General features: G+C 45.9%; 1 protein-coding gene and 1 pseudogene across 4 annotated transcripts in view; one reads left to right on the plus strand and one right to left on the minus strand.

Annotated features, from left to right (window-relative positions):
- Positions 1–19816, plus strand: part of Stat3 (signal transducer and activator of transcription 3) — a 55197-nt gene that overhangs the window by 20137 nt on the left and 15244 nt on the right. For all 4 annotated transcript variants that reach the window (XM_038324857.1, XM_038324859.2, XM_038324858.2 and 1 more), the window contains exons 2-11: positions 8184–8333; positions 10887–11031; positions 11559–11657; positions 13840–13935; positions 14081–14162; positions 14648–14742; positions 14892–15043; positions 17391–17549; positions 17644–17736; positions 18403–18462. In XM_038324857.1, the coding sequence (XP_038180785.1) occupies positions 8206–8333; positions 10887–11031; positions 11559–11657; positions 13840–13935; positions 14081–14162; positions 14648–14742; positions 14892–15043; positions 17391–17549; positions 17644–17736; positions 18403–18462 (1109 nt within the window). In that variant the 5' untranslated portion in view covers positions 8184–8205. The remainder of the gene's footprint in view (positions 1–8183; positions 8334–10886; positions 11032–11558; positions 11658–13839; positions 13936–14080; positions 14163–14647; positions 14743–14891; positions 15044–17390; positions 17550–17643; positions 17737–18402; positions 18463–19816) is intronic.
- Positions 658–4493, minus strand: LOC119811393 (annotated as a pseudogene).

The raw sequence follows: 19816 nt of genomic DNA on the forward strand, positions 1-19816 counted from the left end.
GGCGCACGCCTTTAATCCCAGCACTCGGGAGGCAGAGGCGGCGGATCTCTGTGAGTTGAAGGCCAGCCTGGTCTACAAGACCTAGTTCCAGGATAGGCTCCAAAAGCTGCAGAGAAACTCTGTTTCGAAAAACCAAAACCAAACAAACAAACAAAACTCTTAAAGACTCACGGCCACAGCTCTAAGCTCTGTAAGGCAGCTTCAGTATCCCAAAGATCACAACACAGGAGGACAAGTGAGTGGGTCTTTGAGGAAAGTGTGGGTCTCTAGTTTTTACAGGCATGACTTGTCGTTTACCATGGAGCCACTCACCCACGAATCATGAAAAGAGAAACCATTTTCATTTTCGATAGATTCATGCTAGGTGTGGTATAGCAAAGGCTGGTTGTAGCGAAGTTCCAGTTCAGACTTTCACTGACTGGTGAATTAGACATCATTTTAGAATGTTTCTGCTGAAATGTAGGTTTAATCCAATATAGTATACAGTATATCGCTTTTCATAGTTACCTGGAGGCCCTATTTTCATTGTCAAAATATGAGAATATTCTTCCAGCTACTACTAAGCTATGAAATTCATTCCCTAGTATTTGAAAATATACTCCTAGGCACTAGGGGAAATTCCAACTCCATCTCAAGGCATTGTTTAACTTGGATTTTTTAGTCATCATCTACGGTCCACTTAATGATCACGCCTCTTCTTATCTGACCTCAACCAGTTAAACACCAGTATTTTTCAACTATTTGGCTAAGGGCATTTTTTCCTCCTACTTCTTTGCACACAGGATTAGTCAAAACAATCTTGCCCAAATCAACCTTGACAGGACTAACTCTTCCTCCTCTTGGTAGAATCCTATGTTGACCATAAGCACTTCCTCGTTTTGGTTTTTGTTTGTTTGTTTTGTTTTTGTTTGGTTTTTTTGAAACAGGGTTTCTCTGTGTAAAAGCCCTGGCTGTCCTGGAACTTGCTCTTGTAGACCAGGCTGGCCTCGAACTCACAGAGATCTGCCTGCCACCACTGCCCGGCTATTTCTTCATTCTTAGACAGCTTTTGGACCTTTGCTGCTTTCTTGTCTCCTTGAATTTGTTCGCCCAGAAGACATGTAAGCAGGAGACAGGAAATTTCCAGCTCTGTGAATATTTCAGGGAAAGCTCTGACTGCACCAAGCCCTTGTCTGGCCGTTCTCTCAGCTCTGCACAGAGTGGGGTTGTTCTTCGTTCCAGCTCCAATGAGACCACGTGGGGCAGCAAACTGAAGATCCTTATGGTCTACAAAAAGTCTTCCAACTTTGGAAAAGATTGCTTTACACATGAGCTTTCCTTGTCTATCTTTGGAAATAATAACAGGTCTCACTTCTATCTCTGGGCCTACCTATAACACTCCTTTTAGAATACTACTGCCAGCTACACTTCCCTGAAGGTCATTAACAGTGAGTGCTTGGAGCTCAGCCAGCAAGCAGGTGGCAGCTGAGACAAGAGCAGGGTCGTGTAGGCCATTGGTCACCTTAGTAATGCTCACAGATACTTGCTAGGCATGCTCGATGTGTCCTCATAGCTTTGTGTTTGAAGTCAAGTCTGCTGGTGCCCTGTGAGTGAGTACAGCAGTCTTCCACTATTATGCAGAGGGAACTAGAGGTTCGGATAACCGAGAGAGGCACACATCTCAGAGCGGGAGTCGGGATCTAGTCTCTGGCTTTTGTAGTTTTTAGTTTCAGAATAAAGCATGGTGAGTGTGCCGTTCAGGAGGCCAGTGGCAGGTCTGCAGCGAGTCTGCAGGGATGCAGGCAGATGTGGGGAAACAGCCGAGCACTCCTGTGTGTAAAAGCCAGGAGTGTTCTAGAAATTCCAGATTTCTAGTTGATCTTTCTTTCAGCTTGCCTCTCCTGAGGACATTGGAGTTCCTATCAGCTGGAGGGTAACCTCGGGACATTTGACCCTTTTTGGTTAAATGTCACCTTCTTTGTCTCACCGCAGCATTGTTGGGATGCAGCCGGCTCAGTGTCTCGAGGGAGAGGATGTGAACAAGCTTCAGAGGCCATGCAACCCCTTGCCCTCTCAGGAAGGGAGTCTCCTTCTCTGTCAAATGCAACAGGAGCCAAGGGGTCGCCCCTTATCTCTCCCATTCTCTGTGTCACTTTTACTGTTTGATCTCCAAGCTTGGGCTCCCCTACATCGTCTGTAGAGGTTCACCTCACAACGTTCATGCTGCGGTTGTACCTGCAGGACCTTCTGTGAGACGATCACATCGTCACTGATGTGGACCACCTTCCAGACTTCGCCATCCCTGCTTCTCAGTATGGCTCTCTGAATCTTTTAGAAACCCCATCTCATGTTATGGTTTCTGTTCTGCTTCATGAAGACTGCCTGGACCCTGTCCCTAGATGTGGGTTAAGGGCCAGTGCGTGACTCTCCTTCTTATTCCCTTGAGACAGGGCCCTCACTGGACCTGGAGCTCACCAGTGTATTTCTTTTAGGCTGGCAGCCCAGTAAGCCCCAGCTATCCTGTCCCATGCTTGAGCCTGCCCGCATGCTTGCTTGGCGGCTCTCTTCCCCACTGAGCTGCCTTGGGGGATTCTTCTGTGCATTCAGCACTGAGCCCAGGTCTCTGCTGAGTTCCCAGGTTTTGTCTCAGCCACTCACTTCACTCTGAGGAACTTTCCTACTGGAAACCAGATTCTGACGCTCACATTCAGAAATGCCCTTCATCTGACTTGGTCCCCTGGTGCCTCTGCTTTTCTCTTCTCTCTCTTTCCTCCTCCTATCCCGTGCTGCCCTGTTCTTCTAGGCCCTGACTTCTACATCCTGCCCCATGCCCTAATCCGCAGCTAGGTACTGAAAGAATTATTCCAAGGGGCGGAACTGGGAAGTAGATGTTGTGGCTCTGGACTTGATCTGTGTTGAGTTGTCTAAGTATTTGAAGAACCACCCTGATGTAGCCCAACACCACTTGCTGTTGCCTACTCTTGTCCAAAGCCTTGTATGCCTTACCCACTGATTATCACCCCTGTGTGTTTGTTCTTTTGAACCTCAATTACTTGTTTGATGTTTTCAAGACGTGGTCTCACTATGTACCGCTGGCTGTCCTGGAACTCTCTCTGTAGATCAGGCTGGCCTTGATCTCAGAGACCCACCTGCCTCTGCCTCCTGAGTACTGGGATTAAAGGCGTGTGCCACCACCACCAGGTTTAGAATTCCACTTAAATTGTGATCTACACCATTACACATTGCAAAATGGAACAGGAATTGTCTTTCTTTTAAAAGATAGGGTCCCGTGTAGCTCAGGCTGGCACTGAACTCAGTGTGTGGCTGAGGCAGGCCTTAAACTCCTGAGTCTCTTGTTTGCTTTACAAGTGCAGGGATTATGGGTAAGTCCCGGTACACCTGCCTTCAGAAATTACTCTGTATCACTTTCTATTGTGGGTTTTTTGTACATTTGAATTTTGTCCCTCTCTTCATCTTCCATCTCCTGTATCATAGGTTCATACAGGTGGAATACATGTTTTAGCTTAGAAAGTTTACCAGGTTGCGTGATAAACCCCTTTTGTGTGTGGTCTCCTATAGTTACCGTGGTTTCTCTCAACGGAACTATACAAATGAAGATTTATTTAATGGTAATCCTTCCGGTAAGAAATTCCTCATTAGGCTTGAGTTATTTTCCTTATGACTTACTGTTGTAGGTTACCCCCAAGGGGCTAAGAAATTCCTGTTTTGAGAAGTCTAGAAAGTCTTTGGTAACTTGATGTTTCATTTTCCTTTTCTCTTTTGCTATAGAAGCTAGGATCAGTAGGGGCTAGAGAGATGGCTCAGCAGTTAAGAGCAGTTATTGCTCTTTTAGGTTTAAGTTTCTAGCACCCACACAGCCATTCATCAACCATCTATAACTCCAGTTCCAGGGAATTCAATGCTCATGTCTGGCCTCTGGGGGCACACACACATAGTGTAGATACATAATACAGAAGGAAAGCTCTCATATACATAAAATAAAAATAAATCTTTAAAAAGAAAGAAAATAGGATCACACTGTCTTAGTTACTAGATACTACTATTCTATTGCTGTGAAGAGACACCCTGACCAAAACAACTCTTATCAGAGAAAGTATTTAGTTGAGGGCGTGCTTCCAGTTTTACAGGGTCAGTTAGTGGTCATCATGGCAGGAAGCAGACAGGCACAGTGCTGTAGCTGTAGCTGAGAGCTTTACATCCTGAGGTCCTGATGTGGGTTTTGAAACCTCAAAGCCCTTTGCCAGTGACGCACCCGCTCCAACAAAGCCACACCTCTTAATCCCTCCCAAACAGTTCCAGTAACTGATCCCCAAGCATCCGGGCCTGGGGGGGGGTGGCTTTCTCGTTCAAGCCACCACAGACACTTACCTGTCCTTTGTACACTCTCGTTGATGATGTGCTCTCCAAAGCCTCGCGAGAGCCAGCAGAGCAGGAAGCACCCACTGTAGCAGTGACGTGATTTCTCTTTTGCCACCCAGGATTGTATTTGGCATTCAAATTGTTGGGCAGATCACTTTGTGTGTTCTGGCATTCAATGAAGTGGTTACTAAAGCGCAGGCTTCAGGTGATTTTGAAGACAGAAATGCTTTAGTTAGAACTGAGTGGAAGCCAGGCATGGTATGGTGTACTTTTCTAGTCCTGGTACTCAGATACTGAAGCAGGGAGGTCAGGGGTTCAAGGCTAGCCTGGGCTACAGAGCCAGCTCCTGCTCAAAAAAGAACTTGTTGAAGTCATTCAGATTAATCTGGGCTTTTCATTTTTGTTGGTGTTTGTGGTGCTGAGGATGGAACCTAGGGTGCTGAGCATGCTGGGTAAGCACTGTGCCACCGAGCAACATCCCCAGCCTCTAAATCAATTTGTAATTTGAAAAACAGAGTTGAGATTTTAAAGTAGCTCTTTTAAATGTTTTCCAGTAAAGCGATTGCAGTAAAGCCAGTTGGCAGTGGTTTTCCTAGATTGTTTGGCTAGTTATCTCAAAGGATCCGCTGCTCTAGTGGAGAACGCTCGGTCCAATTGCCCTGTGCCAACTGTTAATTAACATGCGTTGTAGCTGAGCAGCATGTGAGGACCTGGCTGTTAGACACTCTGGGCTAACCATGTCATCTAAACGCCACCCATGCTTTCCCTGGAAATACACCCGCTCTTTGCCTTTAATTTAGAATAATTTTCCTTCATGTAGAATAGTTTGACGGAATTGCCTGTCTTCGTTAGACCAAGACAAAACACAAAAATTAGTCCCTTCCCCCCAAGACAGGGTTTCTCTGTGTAGTCTTGACTGTCCTGGAACTTGCTTGTAGACCAGGCTGACTTCAAACTCACAGAGATCTACCTGCCTCTGCCTCCCGAGTACTGGGATTAAAGGCATGTGTCGCTATGCCCAGTAAAATCAGTCATTCTTGACACCAGTTTTATGGGAAAAGGCAGAAGCCAGTTTCTAGTGTAAGAAAGTGCCCGCTCATTATACCAGATCAGCAAAAGCAACTCAAATATCAACAATGAAACAAGCCTCTGAAGTATAGACTAGAAATAAATCAGCTGCAGGCGGCTTAGCATCTTTTATGTTAGCCTGGAAATGGAGCAGGTCCAGTGACGGAGCAGGAACAGTGGGTGCAGTTTTATGATTTTATCTTGGGATTGGCTCTGTTTTTGTGCTCAAGATAAGCCATGAAATAGCCTGCTTTTAATGAATTTGCAGCACTGGAATTTACTGTTTCAAGCAGATGACTTAATTAGGACCACAATCTTTTCCATTATGTGGCCCAGAGCAACAGCATCCTTATTTCCTTGTTTTTAAATATAGAAGTCAGGTGACATATGTTATAGTATTACATTTTCTTTTCTTTGTTTAGTTTTTTCTTGTTTTTTTTTTTTTTGTATTTTGTATTTTGTTTTTGAGGTGGGATCTCTATGTAGCTCTGACTATTCTGGAACTCACTGTATAAACCAGTCTGGCCTTGAACTCATAGAGCTACAACGCCTCTGCCTCCCGAGTGGTAGGATTGAAGACGTGTGCTATCGCACCCAGCATGTTAAATTTTCTAATAGCTGCATTAAAAGTAAAGAGACATGGGCAGAATAATTTTAACAATGTGTTTAACTCAACATTTCCAAAATAATATTTCAACATTGAGACTTGCACATTTTTTTTCTCCTACTGTTTTTAAATGCAGCCTATATGGTTGTGAGCCATCCACATTCCTGCCGCTTAGTGGTCACATGTGGTTGGTATCTCCCATGCTGAACAATGGAGTCTTGTGATCCAGTGCAGCCCAGTGTAGTGCCGTTTATGTAATTGGCATATAGATTTTCTTTTGTTTTCTTTGTGTGCATGCTGGTGCATGTGTAGGTACGTGTGTATGTGGGCAAGGGGACAGCCATGGATGCCATTCCTTTCATCTTTGGATTGAGACAGAGTCTCTTATTGGCCTGAAACTTTGCCAAGTAGGCTAGACTAGCTATCCCTTAAACTTCCGGGGGCTCACTGTTCTCCACCTCCGATCTTGCCATCTCTGGGATTATGGGCGTATACCACCACACCCAGCTTTTTATTAACATGTGAGTTCTGGGAATCCAAACGCAGCTCCTCAACACTTGTGAGGCAAGCACGTTGCCAACTGAGCCATCTTCCCAGCTCCAATTTACTGCGGATTGCATGCAAATCAGGTCCTGAAAACTACAGGACAGCGGTGATGCTTTTAACCTAAGAGAAGGCTGACTCTGACTTGGCCTTTGTGTGGGGTACGAATAGCTTTTGCTTTCTTCCTGGGGGCACTACACAGACCGTCACAGTGCTTCAGGCCGCAGCGTGCGCTCAGGCAGGCTGTGCTTTTATTTCAGCTAGTGTTTGCTGTACACATACCACTCCCTAATCTTGGGCTCCTACTCATGGCTATTTTTAGATCTTAAGACTACTTGTTCTAGAGAGACATTTTCATGAGTGGTTAGCTGGTTTGGTTTCTTAGAACTGAGCTTCCAGTGGGCTAGCCCCATCCCAGGATCAACTTTTTTAAACATGGTATTTAGTTCTCTTACTTTTTCACCCAGATTTAGAATCTTTTTTCCCCTCTTACATTCTCTTATTAAGTGGGCAAAATCCAGGCACCTGCCCCTTACCCTTGTAAGCCTGCAGCTGCTGCAGCTGCCGTCCCTCCTCAGCACCCAGGCTGCATTCTCACCTCGGGGCAGGTTTCCTTCCCAGATGGCCTGAAAGCAGTGTGGTGGGGGAAGGAGCTGGCATGTGTTGAAGCTCTTTTGGGTGCTGTGCTCTTACGAGGGCTTTAGAAATATTACTTCAGTGGCCCTGCGGGGCAGAAGTAAGGAACTGCATTTTAGAGACGAGGAAATGGAAACCCAGAAGAAAAGAAACCGCTCAGCCTCACATACCAATAGATTTGGAAACCTCTCTCGCCTCTGGTAGATAAGAGATGAGGTTTGTTGTTTGGTCAGCTTTGTTTTTTTATTTTTTATTTTTATTTCATGTGTATGCGTGTTTCCCCCAGTTGTATGTCTGTGTACCATGTTCCTATCTGGTGCCCTCAGAGGTCAGAGGAGTGTGTCAGATCAGATTGATCCCCTGGAGCTGGGGTTGCAGATGGTTGTGAGCCACCATGTGGGTGCTGGAGATTGAATCTGGGTCCTCGGCCAGAGTAACAAGTGCACTACACTGCTGAGCCATGTCTTTGACCCTGGCCCTCTTTTTTTTTTTTTTTTTTGAGAGTTGATCTTACTGTGTGCATAGAGCTCAGGCTAGCCTTGAATAGCCTTGAACTTAGTGCTGGGATTGCAGGCAGGAGCCACTGTGTCTGGCTTGCGAGTGGTTTCTAGAAGTTGGAATCACGCCTAGTTGCAATTTAAAAAAAATTGTAATGCAGCCATGTGTGGCAGCTCATGCCTGAAATCCAAGCACTTAGGATGCAGAGGTAGGAGACAGATAACAAGGCTAGTCCGCGACCCTGTTTCAAAACATCAAGAGCCTGGGCTTTTACTCAGTGGCCGAGAACTTGCATAGCAGGCTCAAGGCCCCTGGGTTCAGACCCCAGCCCCAGGGGCCGGGAGAGCTGTGTTGGTAGGAATCAGGAATGTACAAAAACCATACAAGATCCTTCTCAAAGCTGCGGAGCATTTCCAGGTTCTTTATCCTCTATGAGGGCTTGTGGCGACCATATGTTCATTTTGGTTTACAGTTACACCCCAGATTGCGGCAGGATGGCCCAGTGGAACCAGCTACAGCAGCTGGACACTCGGTACCTGGAGCAGCTGCACCAGCTGTACAGCGACAGCTTCCCCATGGAGCTGCGGCAGTTCCTGGCACCTTGGATTGAGAGTCAAGATTGGTAAGTCCTCCTCGAGAGACTCCCTGAATTGGGAGGTTTGGGGTTGAGTCAGGGGACACGACTTTCTCTAGCTTCACCCTCTGCTGCCCCTTTCATCAAAGACATGAGTGCTGGAGCTGGGGGAGGGTCAGGAGAGCAGAGGTCATTTAGTTCCTTAAAGCACCCAAAGCTGTGTTTGAGAGCATCTGGGTAGCGGGCTTTTAGCGCATTCAGTTAGCTTGCTGGGAAATGTTCTCAGGTCAGATTTGTGTCTCTCTTACTTGGTGAGATCTCTGCATTTTTACTTTCTTACCCTGAGATATGTGTTTTGTTTTGTTTTTCCTGAGAACTCTGTCTCAGGTAGAAATTTGGGTCCACCACACACTTGGCTTCCCCTATTAAAGGAGAGACACTGGGTAAGGGAAGTAGAGTCATAGAGGAAACGATGCCAGCTGTTGCCTTACTTTAATGTACTCCGGCCTGTATTAATGTGATCCACTCTTCCAGAATGTCTACTCTGATTTAGTGAAGGGTCAAGGAGGTGTCACGGAGCGTCCCGCCTTGGCGGTGCTGATTATGCTAATAAGCGCTTATCAATCTGGCCATGGGGTTGACAGGGAATTTAAGGCAAAAACAACCTTATCTGTCCTTTTTTTTAATAAAATTCATGTGTGTATGTATATACGTTTGTATAGATGCAGGTGTGCGTGCAAACGTGTGTGTGTGTGTGTGTGTGTGTGTGTGTGTGTGGTGTAGGTCAGAGGACAACCTCAAGTTCTATCCTTAGGAATGCCTTCTGCACCCTTTGAGACACGGCCTCTCATTGGGTTAGAGCTCGCCAATTAGGGCAGACTCTCAGGGATCTTCTGTCTGTCTCCTCAGTGCTGGAATTACAAACATGTGCTACCATGCCCAGCTTCATTTTTTTTTTTGAAAATCAATTTTTTTAAATACAATATATTCTGACTACAGTTTTCCCTCCCCCAACTCCTCTCAGCTCTTCCCCAATTCCCCTCCCACCCAACTCCATACCCTTTATCTCTCTCACTAGAACACAAACAGGCCCTAAAAAACAGTCATTAGACAAATGAAAACAAACTGGAATAAGATGAAACAAACCAACAGAAGAAAAGGAGCCAAAGAAAAACTATAAGAAACACATGAAGACACAGAGACATGTCCCATAAAAACACAGAACCAGAAATATATATGCACATATATGTGTGCACATGTGTGTGTATGTATATACATACATACACACACATACACACACACATACATATATAATGCAAAATATCTACAAGGGAAGAAGATGCCCAGACTAAGCATTTTGAGAGAAGAAACCGCCAACAGTGCCGTTGAGTGTGTCTTGTGTTTGTCACCTACCGCTGACATGCCCAGCATTTTATGTGCGTTCTGTGGATGGAACTCAGGGCCTCATTGCTTACAAGGCACCTACTCTACCGAATGAACCATATGCCCCGCCTTTATCTGTTCTTTTTATTTTCTTTGTGTGGGTATGGTTTCTTTCTTTGTTTATTTATTATTACTGTGTTTATGTGGTGTTTCGGGGCAGTGCGTGGACATGCCACAGTGCGCATGTGGAGGTCAAAGGACAGTTTCATGGGGTCAGTTCTCTGCTTTATCTTTTCATAGGTTTCAGAAATTGAACTGAAGGTGTCAGGTTTCCCTAACAAAGCAGTTTTATGTACCAAGTCATCTTGCCGTCCCCCTGTTTTGGTTCTGTTTTAAGATAAGGTCTCATATAGTCTGGGCTAGCCTGGAACTTGCTAAATAGCTGAGAATACCCTGAACTGCTTATCCTCCTGCCTCTCCCGAGTATTAGGAGTGTAGATGTGTGCTACCATACCAAGGTCTGTTTTGATTTTTTTATTTTATTTTATTTTATTTTATTTTATTTTATTTTATTTATGTTTGAGGCAAAGTCTTGCTATATAGCTCAGGCTGGCCTAGAATTCACTATGTAGCCCAGGCTGGTCTCCAACATGCAGTTCTCCTGCCTCAGCCTCTCAGTAATTCTCAGATTACAGATGTAACACTGTCCGAGATTTACAGTTTGCTCTATTTTGCTCAAATGCATTAGTCATATCGACTGTAAGAGTGAGTAACAATATCTGGAGTCATTCTCATTGACATTTCTCTCTTTCTTTCTTTCTTTCTTTCTTTCTTTCTTTCTTTCTTTCTTTCTTTCTTTCTTTCTGTTCTGGGGATCAATCCCAGAGTCTTGGCACACGCGGCAAGTCTGTGTCCCTGAGCTTTACCTCCAGCCGCTGTATTGTTGGGCTGAACAAGAGGAATGGGGGATGAACGGGTCACAGCATCAGTCTGTCGTGTCCTCTCTGCCACCCCTTGATGGTGGTTTCTGCATGTGTATATCTTAGATTCCTATTGTTATTGCTTTTGAGACAAGGTTACCCAGAGGGGCTTGGAACTCCTTAGGTAGGAAGGCTGGCCTTGAACTCTTGATCTTGCTGTCTCCACCTCCACGTTCCCTGGACGTGCTATCACACCAGGCTCTCCAGATCTCTCACGGCACGCACTTCCTTTTCCTAGGGCATATGCAGCCAGCAAAGAGTCCCATGCTACGCTGGTGTTTCATAACCTCTTGGGTGAGATCGACCAGCAGTATAGCCGATTCCTGCAAGAGTCCAATGTCCTCTATCAACACAACCTGCGAAGAATCAAGCAGTTCCTGCAGGTATGATGGGAACCTGACTGGGAGACACTGACTCCACAGAGTGGAGAACTAGTGTCCTGTCCTCTCTTGGCAAATGATGGGCACCTGCCTTGTGCTCTCAATCAAGCAGTAATTAGCTCCTTCTCAATTCCCTGTACACCGCCCTTGGGTACCATTTCCGGAAACTCACTTCTCCTGTTACAGTTGGAGTAATAAAGCAATAAAGCTTGATGTTATTCTGTTATGATAGCATGCCAACAACACCTGCTCATCATAGGCACACGTCTTAGTTTTAAATGTGAAAAGTTTGGCCATTAATTGAGTACTCCTGGGTAAAGCCAACCACTTCCCTATAAAACCAGATGATAGCCTGTCTCAGGATGGACTCGTGTATTTCTGCTGTTGGCTGTGGTCACCATCCTCCTTCCTTTCCTTCCCTCTGGGTTTCAGTCTGATTCTGAAGCCCTTGATCTGTTGTTGCAGAAGTGAGTTTTAAGTTAGCCAAGGTCAGTCCACACCTCCTTAGCCACTCTCTGTCCTGCTTACAGAGCAGGTATCTGGAGAAGCCGATGGAAATTGCCCGGATCGTGGCCCGATGCCTGTGGGAAGAGTCTCGCCTCCTCCAGACGGCAGCCACTGCAGCCCAGGTGAGACCAGGAGGAAACCAAGCGCGGGGCGGGGGACTTGGGAGGCAAGCAACTGTACAGTGCAGTAAAATAGCAATGGTTTAATATGACTGAAGAGAAAACATTGGACCAGATCAAAGCCTTAAATATACATTGAAAATGACAAAAAAAATCACACAAGCCCCTCCATTCTGCCCCTGACAAACAGTGTTACAACCAGGGCGAACTTGAACTCTGCTTCTCCTGCCTCCTCCTCCTGAGGGCTGGGATTCGAGGTGCACACCACTCTATCCTGTACATGTGGTGCTTGGGGCAGAACCAGGACCCTGTCTGTTAGATGGGCGGGTGTGGAAGCTGTATCCCCAGCCCTGGGGCTTCTATTGCTGTTGACTCAGAGTCTTGCTGTGTAGGACAGCTGATTTCCAGTTTGGGATAGTCGGCCTGACTCTGCCACATTACTGGTGTGGCCACCACGCTTCCACAGGCCCTTTTCTTGTTTTCATGTTCAGGGTTGTTTTGTTTGTTTACTTGTTTGTTTGTTTGTTTGTTTGAGATGGAGTCACATTCTGTAGCCCATGCTGGCCTAGAACTCACTATGTAGGCTGACTTTCTCAAACTCATGGCAATCCTGCTTCAGTTTCTCTAGTGCTTGCTTTTGAGACAGGCTTTCAATATCTAGCCTGTGTGGTAAACTCTAGATCCTCCTGCCCCAGCCTCCCAAGTGATGGTAGGAGGAACCACCATGCCTGGCCCACAGTGCCTTCCCAATGCATGACCCCTGAGTTAGAACTTGGGAGCCTACAGAGCACACCTCGCTAACCATCCACATGGAACTTGAAAGACTCTAGGCGACTGCTGGCTGAACACAGAAATTGCTGCTAGAGACCAAAAGCACTCCTGCCCCAGGCAAGTTTAGGAACTAGGAGAGGGGAGAGGCGCAGCTTTGGGCCTGGGCCCTTTCAAAGTCTCTGTCTACGGTACTTCCCTGAAGCTTATCAGTTAGATTCACTCCCTGAATGAGAGAAAATGTAGGGCTGGGTTCTTTTCCCAAGTCTTCGAAGAGTTTTGTAGTCTATGATTTAAGCAGCCAGGAAAAATAGGGAGAATGTCTTTTTAAAATTGGCCTGTTCTGTCCTTTTTGGGAGACTTGTGGCAGTAGTGAAGAGAACAGACTGGAAACAAGAGATCTTAGAAGCAAATAATAGGGCTGGTGAGCTGGCTCGGTGGCTGAGAACACTTGCTGCTTTTGAAGCAGACCTGGGTTCAGTTCCCGGCACCCACGAGGTGGTTCACAACCACCATCCATAACCCCCGTTCCAGGGAATCCAACGCCCATTTCAGACTTGTGTAGGCACCAGGCACACATGAGGTGCATGTACACATGTACACATGGCAAATCACTCATACACAAAAAAATAAATAAACCTCAAGAACAGGAAACACAGTAAAATAAAAAGAAGTCAAAAGAGCAGCAGTTGGGGCCTGATTTGAGCCTTGACAGCTGTAATGGGTGTGAGCCATTAGACTGTAGGCGCAGGGTGTGAGCATTGCTAGCTTGGAAAACTGGGTGGATGACATCTCCCCTGGCTCTGCTTTCTCCTAGATTGCTGTCCTTATCCTTGGGCCACTGTCAAAAGTGCTATCTTGTTCCTGCAGCTTTTACTTGTCTTTTCTATCATCAGAGCCCCTTTCTGTTCCTTGCAAAGTCATTTTACGTTTCGTGTCCTGATTGACCTTCTCAAGGCTGCAGCTTCTCCTCCCTGACAGAAGCTATGGGAACACAATTTTGAAAATGATTTTTTTCATGAAAATATATTGCACTGTGCTGTCTTCAGCTAGTCTGAATTTCTTTATTAGCTAGCATAATCTCTACTACTGAACTGTACCCCAAATTCTTTCTGAATTATTATTATTATTTTTTATTATTACTTTTAATTAATTTTTTGGACAATTTACCCATGAGCTGCTTTAAGGCTGAAACAAAGTCTTAGTTCCATGTGGGCTCTTAGTTTAATGCAGACTGGGTTTAAGGTGTTTCCTGTTGGTGAGAGCCGGTGCCACAGACTGAACAGCACAAGGGTTTTTCCCAGCATCCTCCCCTCTTGCATCACTGCCCACTTCCCGACAGCACAGGTCATAGGATAGGGGCACTCAGATAGCAGGTGTCCATGGGTTCACCTGTGTGTTAACCCTTTTTTGGCAGCAAGGGGGCCAGGCCAACCACCCAACAGCTGCTGTGGTGACAGAGAAGCAGCAGATGCTGGAGCAGCACCTTCAGGATGTCCGGAAGCGTGTGCAGGTGAGCAGGCCTCACCCAGGGAGCAGTGCTCTCGGGCTGGAGAGCCGCGGGGTCCTGCACATTTTCATTATCTTCAAAACTGTCTTTTCCCTCTCCTGAGGGAAGCCCCTTTCTTACTTCTGTTTGTGGTTTCTTGTTTGAACAGGATCTGGAGCAGAAAATGAAAGTGGTAGAGAATCTCCAGGACGACTTTGATTTTAACTATAAAACCCTCAAGAGCCAAGGAGGCAAGTGAACGTTAGAGACGGTAAAATCTTTTGAAAGCGAGGCTTGTCACTGAGTTTCAGGACCTGACTTCATTCATGTGACTGCATGGTAGGAGAAGGGGGAGCTTCTGGTACTTAGTGGGACAACCTTTTGTTTGGTTTTTTTTTTTTTTTTTTTTTTTTTTTTGGTTTTTCGAGACAGGGTTTCTCTGTAGCTTTGGAGCCTGTCCTGGAACTAGCTCTTGTAGACCAGGCTGGTCTCGAACTCACAGAGATCCGCCTGCCTCTGCCTCCCGAGTGCTGGGATTAAAGGCGTGCGCCACCGCCGCCCGGCTTTTGTTTGGTTTTGAGTTGGGATTTGATCACGTAGGGCAGGATGACCTTGAGCCTGCGGCCATCTTCAGCTCTCCAGGTAGCAGGGACTGCGTGTGCACACAGGGTTTGGAGCCTCGTTGAGGAGGCTGCGAGTTTTCCCCCTGGTCAAGGAGTCTTTCCTCCCCAATCAGACATGCAGGATCTGAACGGAAACAACCAGTCTGTGACCAGACAGAAGATGCAGCAGCTGGAACAGATGCTCACAGCTCTGGACCAGATGCGGAGAGTAAGTGTTCTGGACAGCTTCCCAGACAGCTCCCCGGTGCCACACACTTATCGTGGGAAGATTGACTGGGTTCTAATGTGCTCCTTCTCTGGGACTGACTAGAGAATGTAGTTAGACATGGTCTTCTGACTGTTTGGGTTTCCAAACAGAGCATCGTGAGTGAGCTGGCGGGACTCTTGTCAGCAATGGAGTACGTGCAGAAGACACTCACAGACGAAGAACTGGCTGACTGGAAGAGGCGGCAGCAGATCGCGTGCATTGGAGGCCCTCCCAACATCTGCCTGGACCGCCTGGAAAACTGGTAAGAGAGAGCTGGCCTCAGCCACAGGCCTGCAGAGTGGGCTACCTTGCTCATGCTTTTTTCCCTTTTTATTGCTGCCAGTGGAACCTTTCCCTTGGACATGTGCTGTGCTAGGCAAATGTCTAGAACTGTTGACCTGCGCTACACTCCTAGCCTTGGATACTGCTAAGGTGGATACCTGTTTTCTTAAGTGTGAGAAAGAATCTCACTGAGCTGCTCAGGCCAGCCTCAAACCCACTATATAGCCAGGCTGACCTTGAACTTGCAATCCTCCTGCCTCAGATTCCCAGTATCTGGGATTTTAGGCATAAATTGCCATGTCTGCCTTAAGGTGGCTTCTTTTACACGCTCAAATTTAGTCCAAGAGTTAAAACTGTCAACTAATTTTCACAAATTTTTTTTTTTTTTTGGTTTTTTGAGACAGGGTTTCTCTGTAGCTTTGGAGCCTGTCCTGGAACTAGCTCTTGTAGACCAGGCTGGCCTCGAACTCACAGAGATCCGCCTGCCTCTGCCTCCCGAGTGCTGGGATTAAAGGCGTGCGCCACCGCCGCCCGGCATTTTCACAAATTTTTAACTTAAAAAATGCTTATATCACTCTTTAAATATATTTGATTTTTAAATTCAAATAATACTTTTAGTTGTATTTAACACTAAATTCTCTATTTTATCTATTTTAATAATCTAAAACAATATATATGTTCTTTGTAACGGAGGAGAAAGTTAGAATATATAAAATTAATAAAATGAAAGAAAAAATTCAAATCCGTCGAGTGGTACCAGTGAGTCACAGGGTCTTGTGAGGATTTCTATAGACATCGTCATAAATGAACACGAGAATCTAGAAGTCTGGTTTCAGTAGCAGCTTTTCTGTCCGTTTCCTTCTGTCCTTTGCTGCGATGGGAAAGATGGCTCACGTGGCCTTGTGCAAACCAGGGGCGTGTTCAGCCCCTGAGCTTTCCCCACGCCCCGGTTTCTTCTCTGTGTTCTCATCTGTCATCTCTTTTCCGAATGCTGTCTGACTAGCTTCATGAGCGAGGCCCCACAGTGAGCATGCCCCAAAGTCTTGGCAGGACAGGGCACTCCACTCCATGGAGCATGAAACTGGGCATTCGGACAAGTCCACGCGACAAGCCCATCTCTGTCATCATGGACACAGAGTGCTGTTCATTTGCTGAAGGCAGTTTGAAAAGCTTCCTGATCAGGGCTCCAAGAATTTTAAGTTCTGGGAATGAGACGTTCAGATGCCAGAAAGGACGGATCAAGAGCTCAGATCCCTGTTCACATTCTGCCTTTATTAAACTAGTGGTAAACCACAAAAGAGACATATTAGATTTAAAAAAGAAAGAGAGACGCTAATATTCCCTACTCTTGAAGGCAGAATTAATCAGCTTCATCTCCCTCTCTGCCCACTTTTTTTTTCTAATTGTTTGGCTTTTGTTTGTTTGTTTTTATATATCCCTGTCTGCCCAGGCTGACCTCAAACTCATAAAAATCTACCTGCTTCTGCCTCCTAACTGCTGGGATTAAAGGCATGTGCCATCATGTCTGGCTTTTCTAATTAACTTTTTAAGTAAGTACTGTTTTCTTTAACAAGGAAATAAAATTTTAAAATTTGTGTGTATTTGCCTGCATATAGGCATGCAGTGCCTGTGGAGGCCAGAAGAGGGCAGTAGAACCCCTGGGACTGGAGTGATGGTTCTAGTATGGAAGCTGGGAACCAGACCCGGGTCCCCTGCAAGAGGCCTAAGTGCTATTCATGGACTGTCTCTCTAGCCCCTCTGCTCACCGTTTTTGTACACCTATTATCAGTATTTGACATATCATGTTATTTTTTATGATCGATCGAAGAATAACATTGAATGGGTTCTCGATGAGGCTCAACCCCTGTCTCCTTTCAGGGTCACTAATGCCTACCGTAGTGAAGGGGCCTGGCCCTGCTTATGCAGGTTGTGAATGGCAGCGCTGGCTCAAGCCCACTCACTGTCCTCTGTCTTCCAGTGTCATGTTTTAGTACATGGACAACTTAGGATAGGATGTGAACACAGGTATTCTTCATATTTGGTCTCGAATCCATTCGCAGTGCAGTGACAACCCATGGACATCTAGTGATGTCAGTCTTCCCCCTTCTCCCACTGAGCACGTGCTTCAAGTGGTCGGAGTGGCCATCCTGTGCTCTGTGTATTCCCTCTCAGTATTTTAGGGCCTTTCTCCCTCCCCTCACTGCACAGCTCACACTGGCCTTGCAGTCACTGTGCAGCCCAGGCTCAAGGTTTTGCTGCAGTCTCCCGAATGCTGGGTTCACAGCTAGGCACCAAGGGTAACTGGAACTGCCTTTCGTTATCGGCAGGATAACGTCATTAGCAGAATCTCAACTTCAGACCCGCCAACAAATTAAGAAACTGGAGGAACTGCAGCAAAAAGTGTCCTACAAGGGGGATCCTATTGTGCAGCACCGGCCAATGCTGGAGGAGAGAATTGTGGAGCTGTTCAGAAACCTAATGAAAAGGTAACCCTAAAAAGGCTAATGTTCAGAAGCAAGGAGCAGGAAGAAGCCTGCCTGGTCACCACAGCTTGTGACCCGCTATCCCTTCCCCTTCTAGTGCCTTCGTGGTGGAGCGGCAGCCCTGCATGCCCATGCACCCTGACCGGCCCCTCGTCATCAAGACTGGTGTCCAGTTCACTACAAAAGTCAGGTGGGCCCCGGTCTTTACACTTTGGGTGGAGCTTTTATTGATGTCCTCATCCTTGAAGACTTTAATGGGAGCAGTAAGGCCCAGTGGTAGGCGAGCTGAGGTGGGAGGTGAAGCCTGCTCCTCACCTCAAGTGACAGGTGTGGAGGGTTGGCCCTGCCCTGTGAGCTCTCCTTCAGAAGTAGAGCTATGTTGGGTTTTGGGTTTAACATAAGGAGTACCAATGGCAGAGCATATTCAAGCAATATTTCTCATTCAGTGCTTTTTATTATCTCTCTGTGAGTCTCTTACAGCTTGGTTCATGTTTGTAGGCATTTTCAGAACTTCTTGGCTGAGGGGTCAGTGTTCAGCTTTAGTATCAAAGATAACTCTGGGTGGAGGTAGTATTTGGGTTAGTAAATATGTTTGTTTATTTATTTATTTATTGGTTATGTATAGACAGGGTTTCTCTGTGTAACCTAAAACTCACTCTGTAGACCAGGCTGTTCTTGAGCTCAGAGCTCCACCTGCCTCTGCCTCCTGAGTGCTGGGATCAAAGGTCTGTGCTGCCACACCCAGCAATATATTTACTTCTTGGGAATTGAGGTATTAGGGGTCTTATATTTTTTTTAAAACTAGAGATCATGGTATGAAGCCTACTAAGTTTCCTTGACGATATGTTTTTAATAGGTTGCTGGTCAAATTTCCTGAGTTGAATTATCAGCTTAAAATTAAAGTGTGCATTGACAAGTAAGTATTCTTTATTATTTTAAAACAATTTTAAATGTGAATCAACTTTCATCATGTTCTTCCCCTCCCCCAAGTAATCCAGGGCCTCTCCTCCCTACCCACCCAACTTTAAAGTTCTTTCTCAAAAAACAAACCCCAAGCTCCCCAAACCTACAAAACAAAATACAACAGCACCTCAAAAGAAACAAAGCAAAGCCAAAAAGCCCATCAAACTGTAATCATAGAAAAGTACACATAAAAAACTCTGGGTCCATTATTTGCTGGTCAGCTACTGTCCATGAGTGTCCTGGAGCGGTTGATATCTTCGGTGTCACTGCGCTGGAGAAAGCTGATTTTCCTCTTCCAGTAGTAGAAACGACAGTTCCATTGTCAGTCTTTCACCCTAGTGGCTAGGTTTACATTCATTCATTCGTTTGTTCGTTTGTTCGTTCGTTCATTTTTTTTTTAAATATGGGGCTGGAGAGATGGCTCAGAGGTTAAGAGCACTGGCTGCTCTTTCAGAGGTCATGAGTTCAATTCCCAGCAACCACATGGTGGCTTACAACCGTCTGTAATGAGACCTGGTGCCTTCTTCTGGCCTGCACTGCAAGCATACATAGAGGCAGAACACTGTATACATAATAAATAAGTTTTAAAAAATAACAAAATATACCAAGATAAAAACTATCACATTGAAGTTAGACAGGGCCAACCAACAGAAGGAAAAAAGCCCAAGAGTGGGCACAAGAATCAGAGACTCACTTGTTTGCACACTCAGGATTCCCCTAAAAACGCTAAACTGAAAGCCATAGTATGAGCTCAGAGAACCTGGTACAGACCCCTGAAGGGCCTGTGCATGCTGCTTCAGTCTTTGTGGTCTCATAGGAACTTTGCTCTTGTTGATTTAGAAGGCCTTTTCTTCTTGGTGTCTTCCATCCTCTGGCTCCTCTACGCTTTCCACCTCCTCTTCCACTGGGTTCCCTGAGTTCTGAGGGGAGGGATTTGATGTTTGGGGCTGAGTGTTCCAAGGTCTCTCACACTGTGTGATGTCTGGCTGTGGGTCTCTGTATCTGTTCCCGTCTGCTGCAGGAGGGAGCTTCTCTGATTCTGGTTGAACAAGGCACTGGTCTATGGGCATAGCAGAATATTATTAGTGTTTACATTTTTCTTCTAGTGGTGTGCAGAGTACTTTTCCTCTAACAAAGACGCTGGCAGGAAGTGTGAAGGCTCTATGTAGGCCTTCACATCGACATCTCCAGGTTCAGTGAGTTTTGTAGGTGTCGTCTTCAGCAACGGAGCCTTGCTGTCTATTTGTGGAGAGCAACCTGTAATCTTGGCAACAGCCTGAGATGTTTGGGATTCCCCTGAGGTTCCT

Source organism: Arvicola amphibius, chromosome 4 (genome assembly GCF_903992535.2).
Source record: "Arvicola amphibius chromosome 4, mArvAmp1.2, whole genome shotgun sequence".
Classification (NCBI taxonomy): Eukaryota; Metazoa; Chordata; class Mammalia; order Rodentia; family Cricetidae; genus Arvicola; species Arvicola amphibius.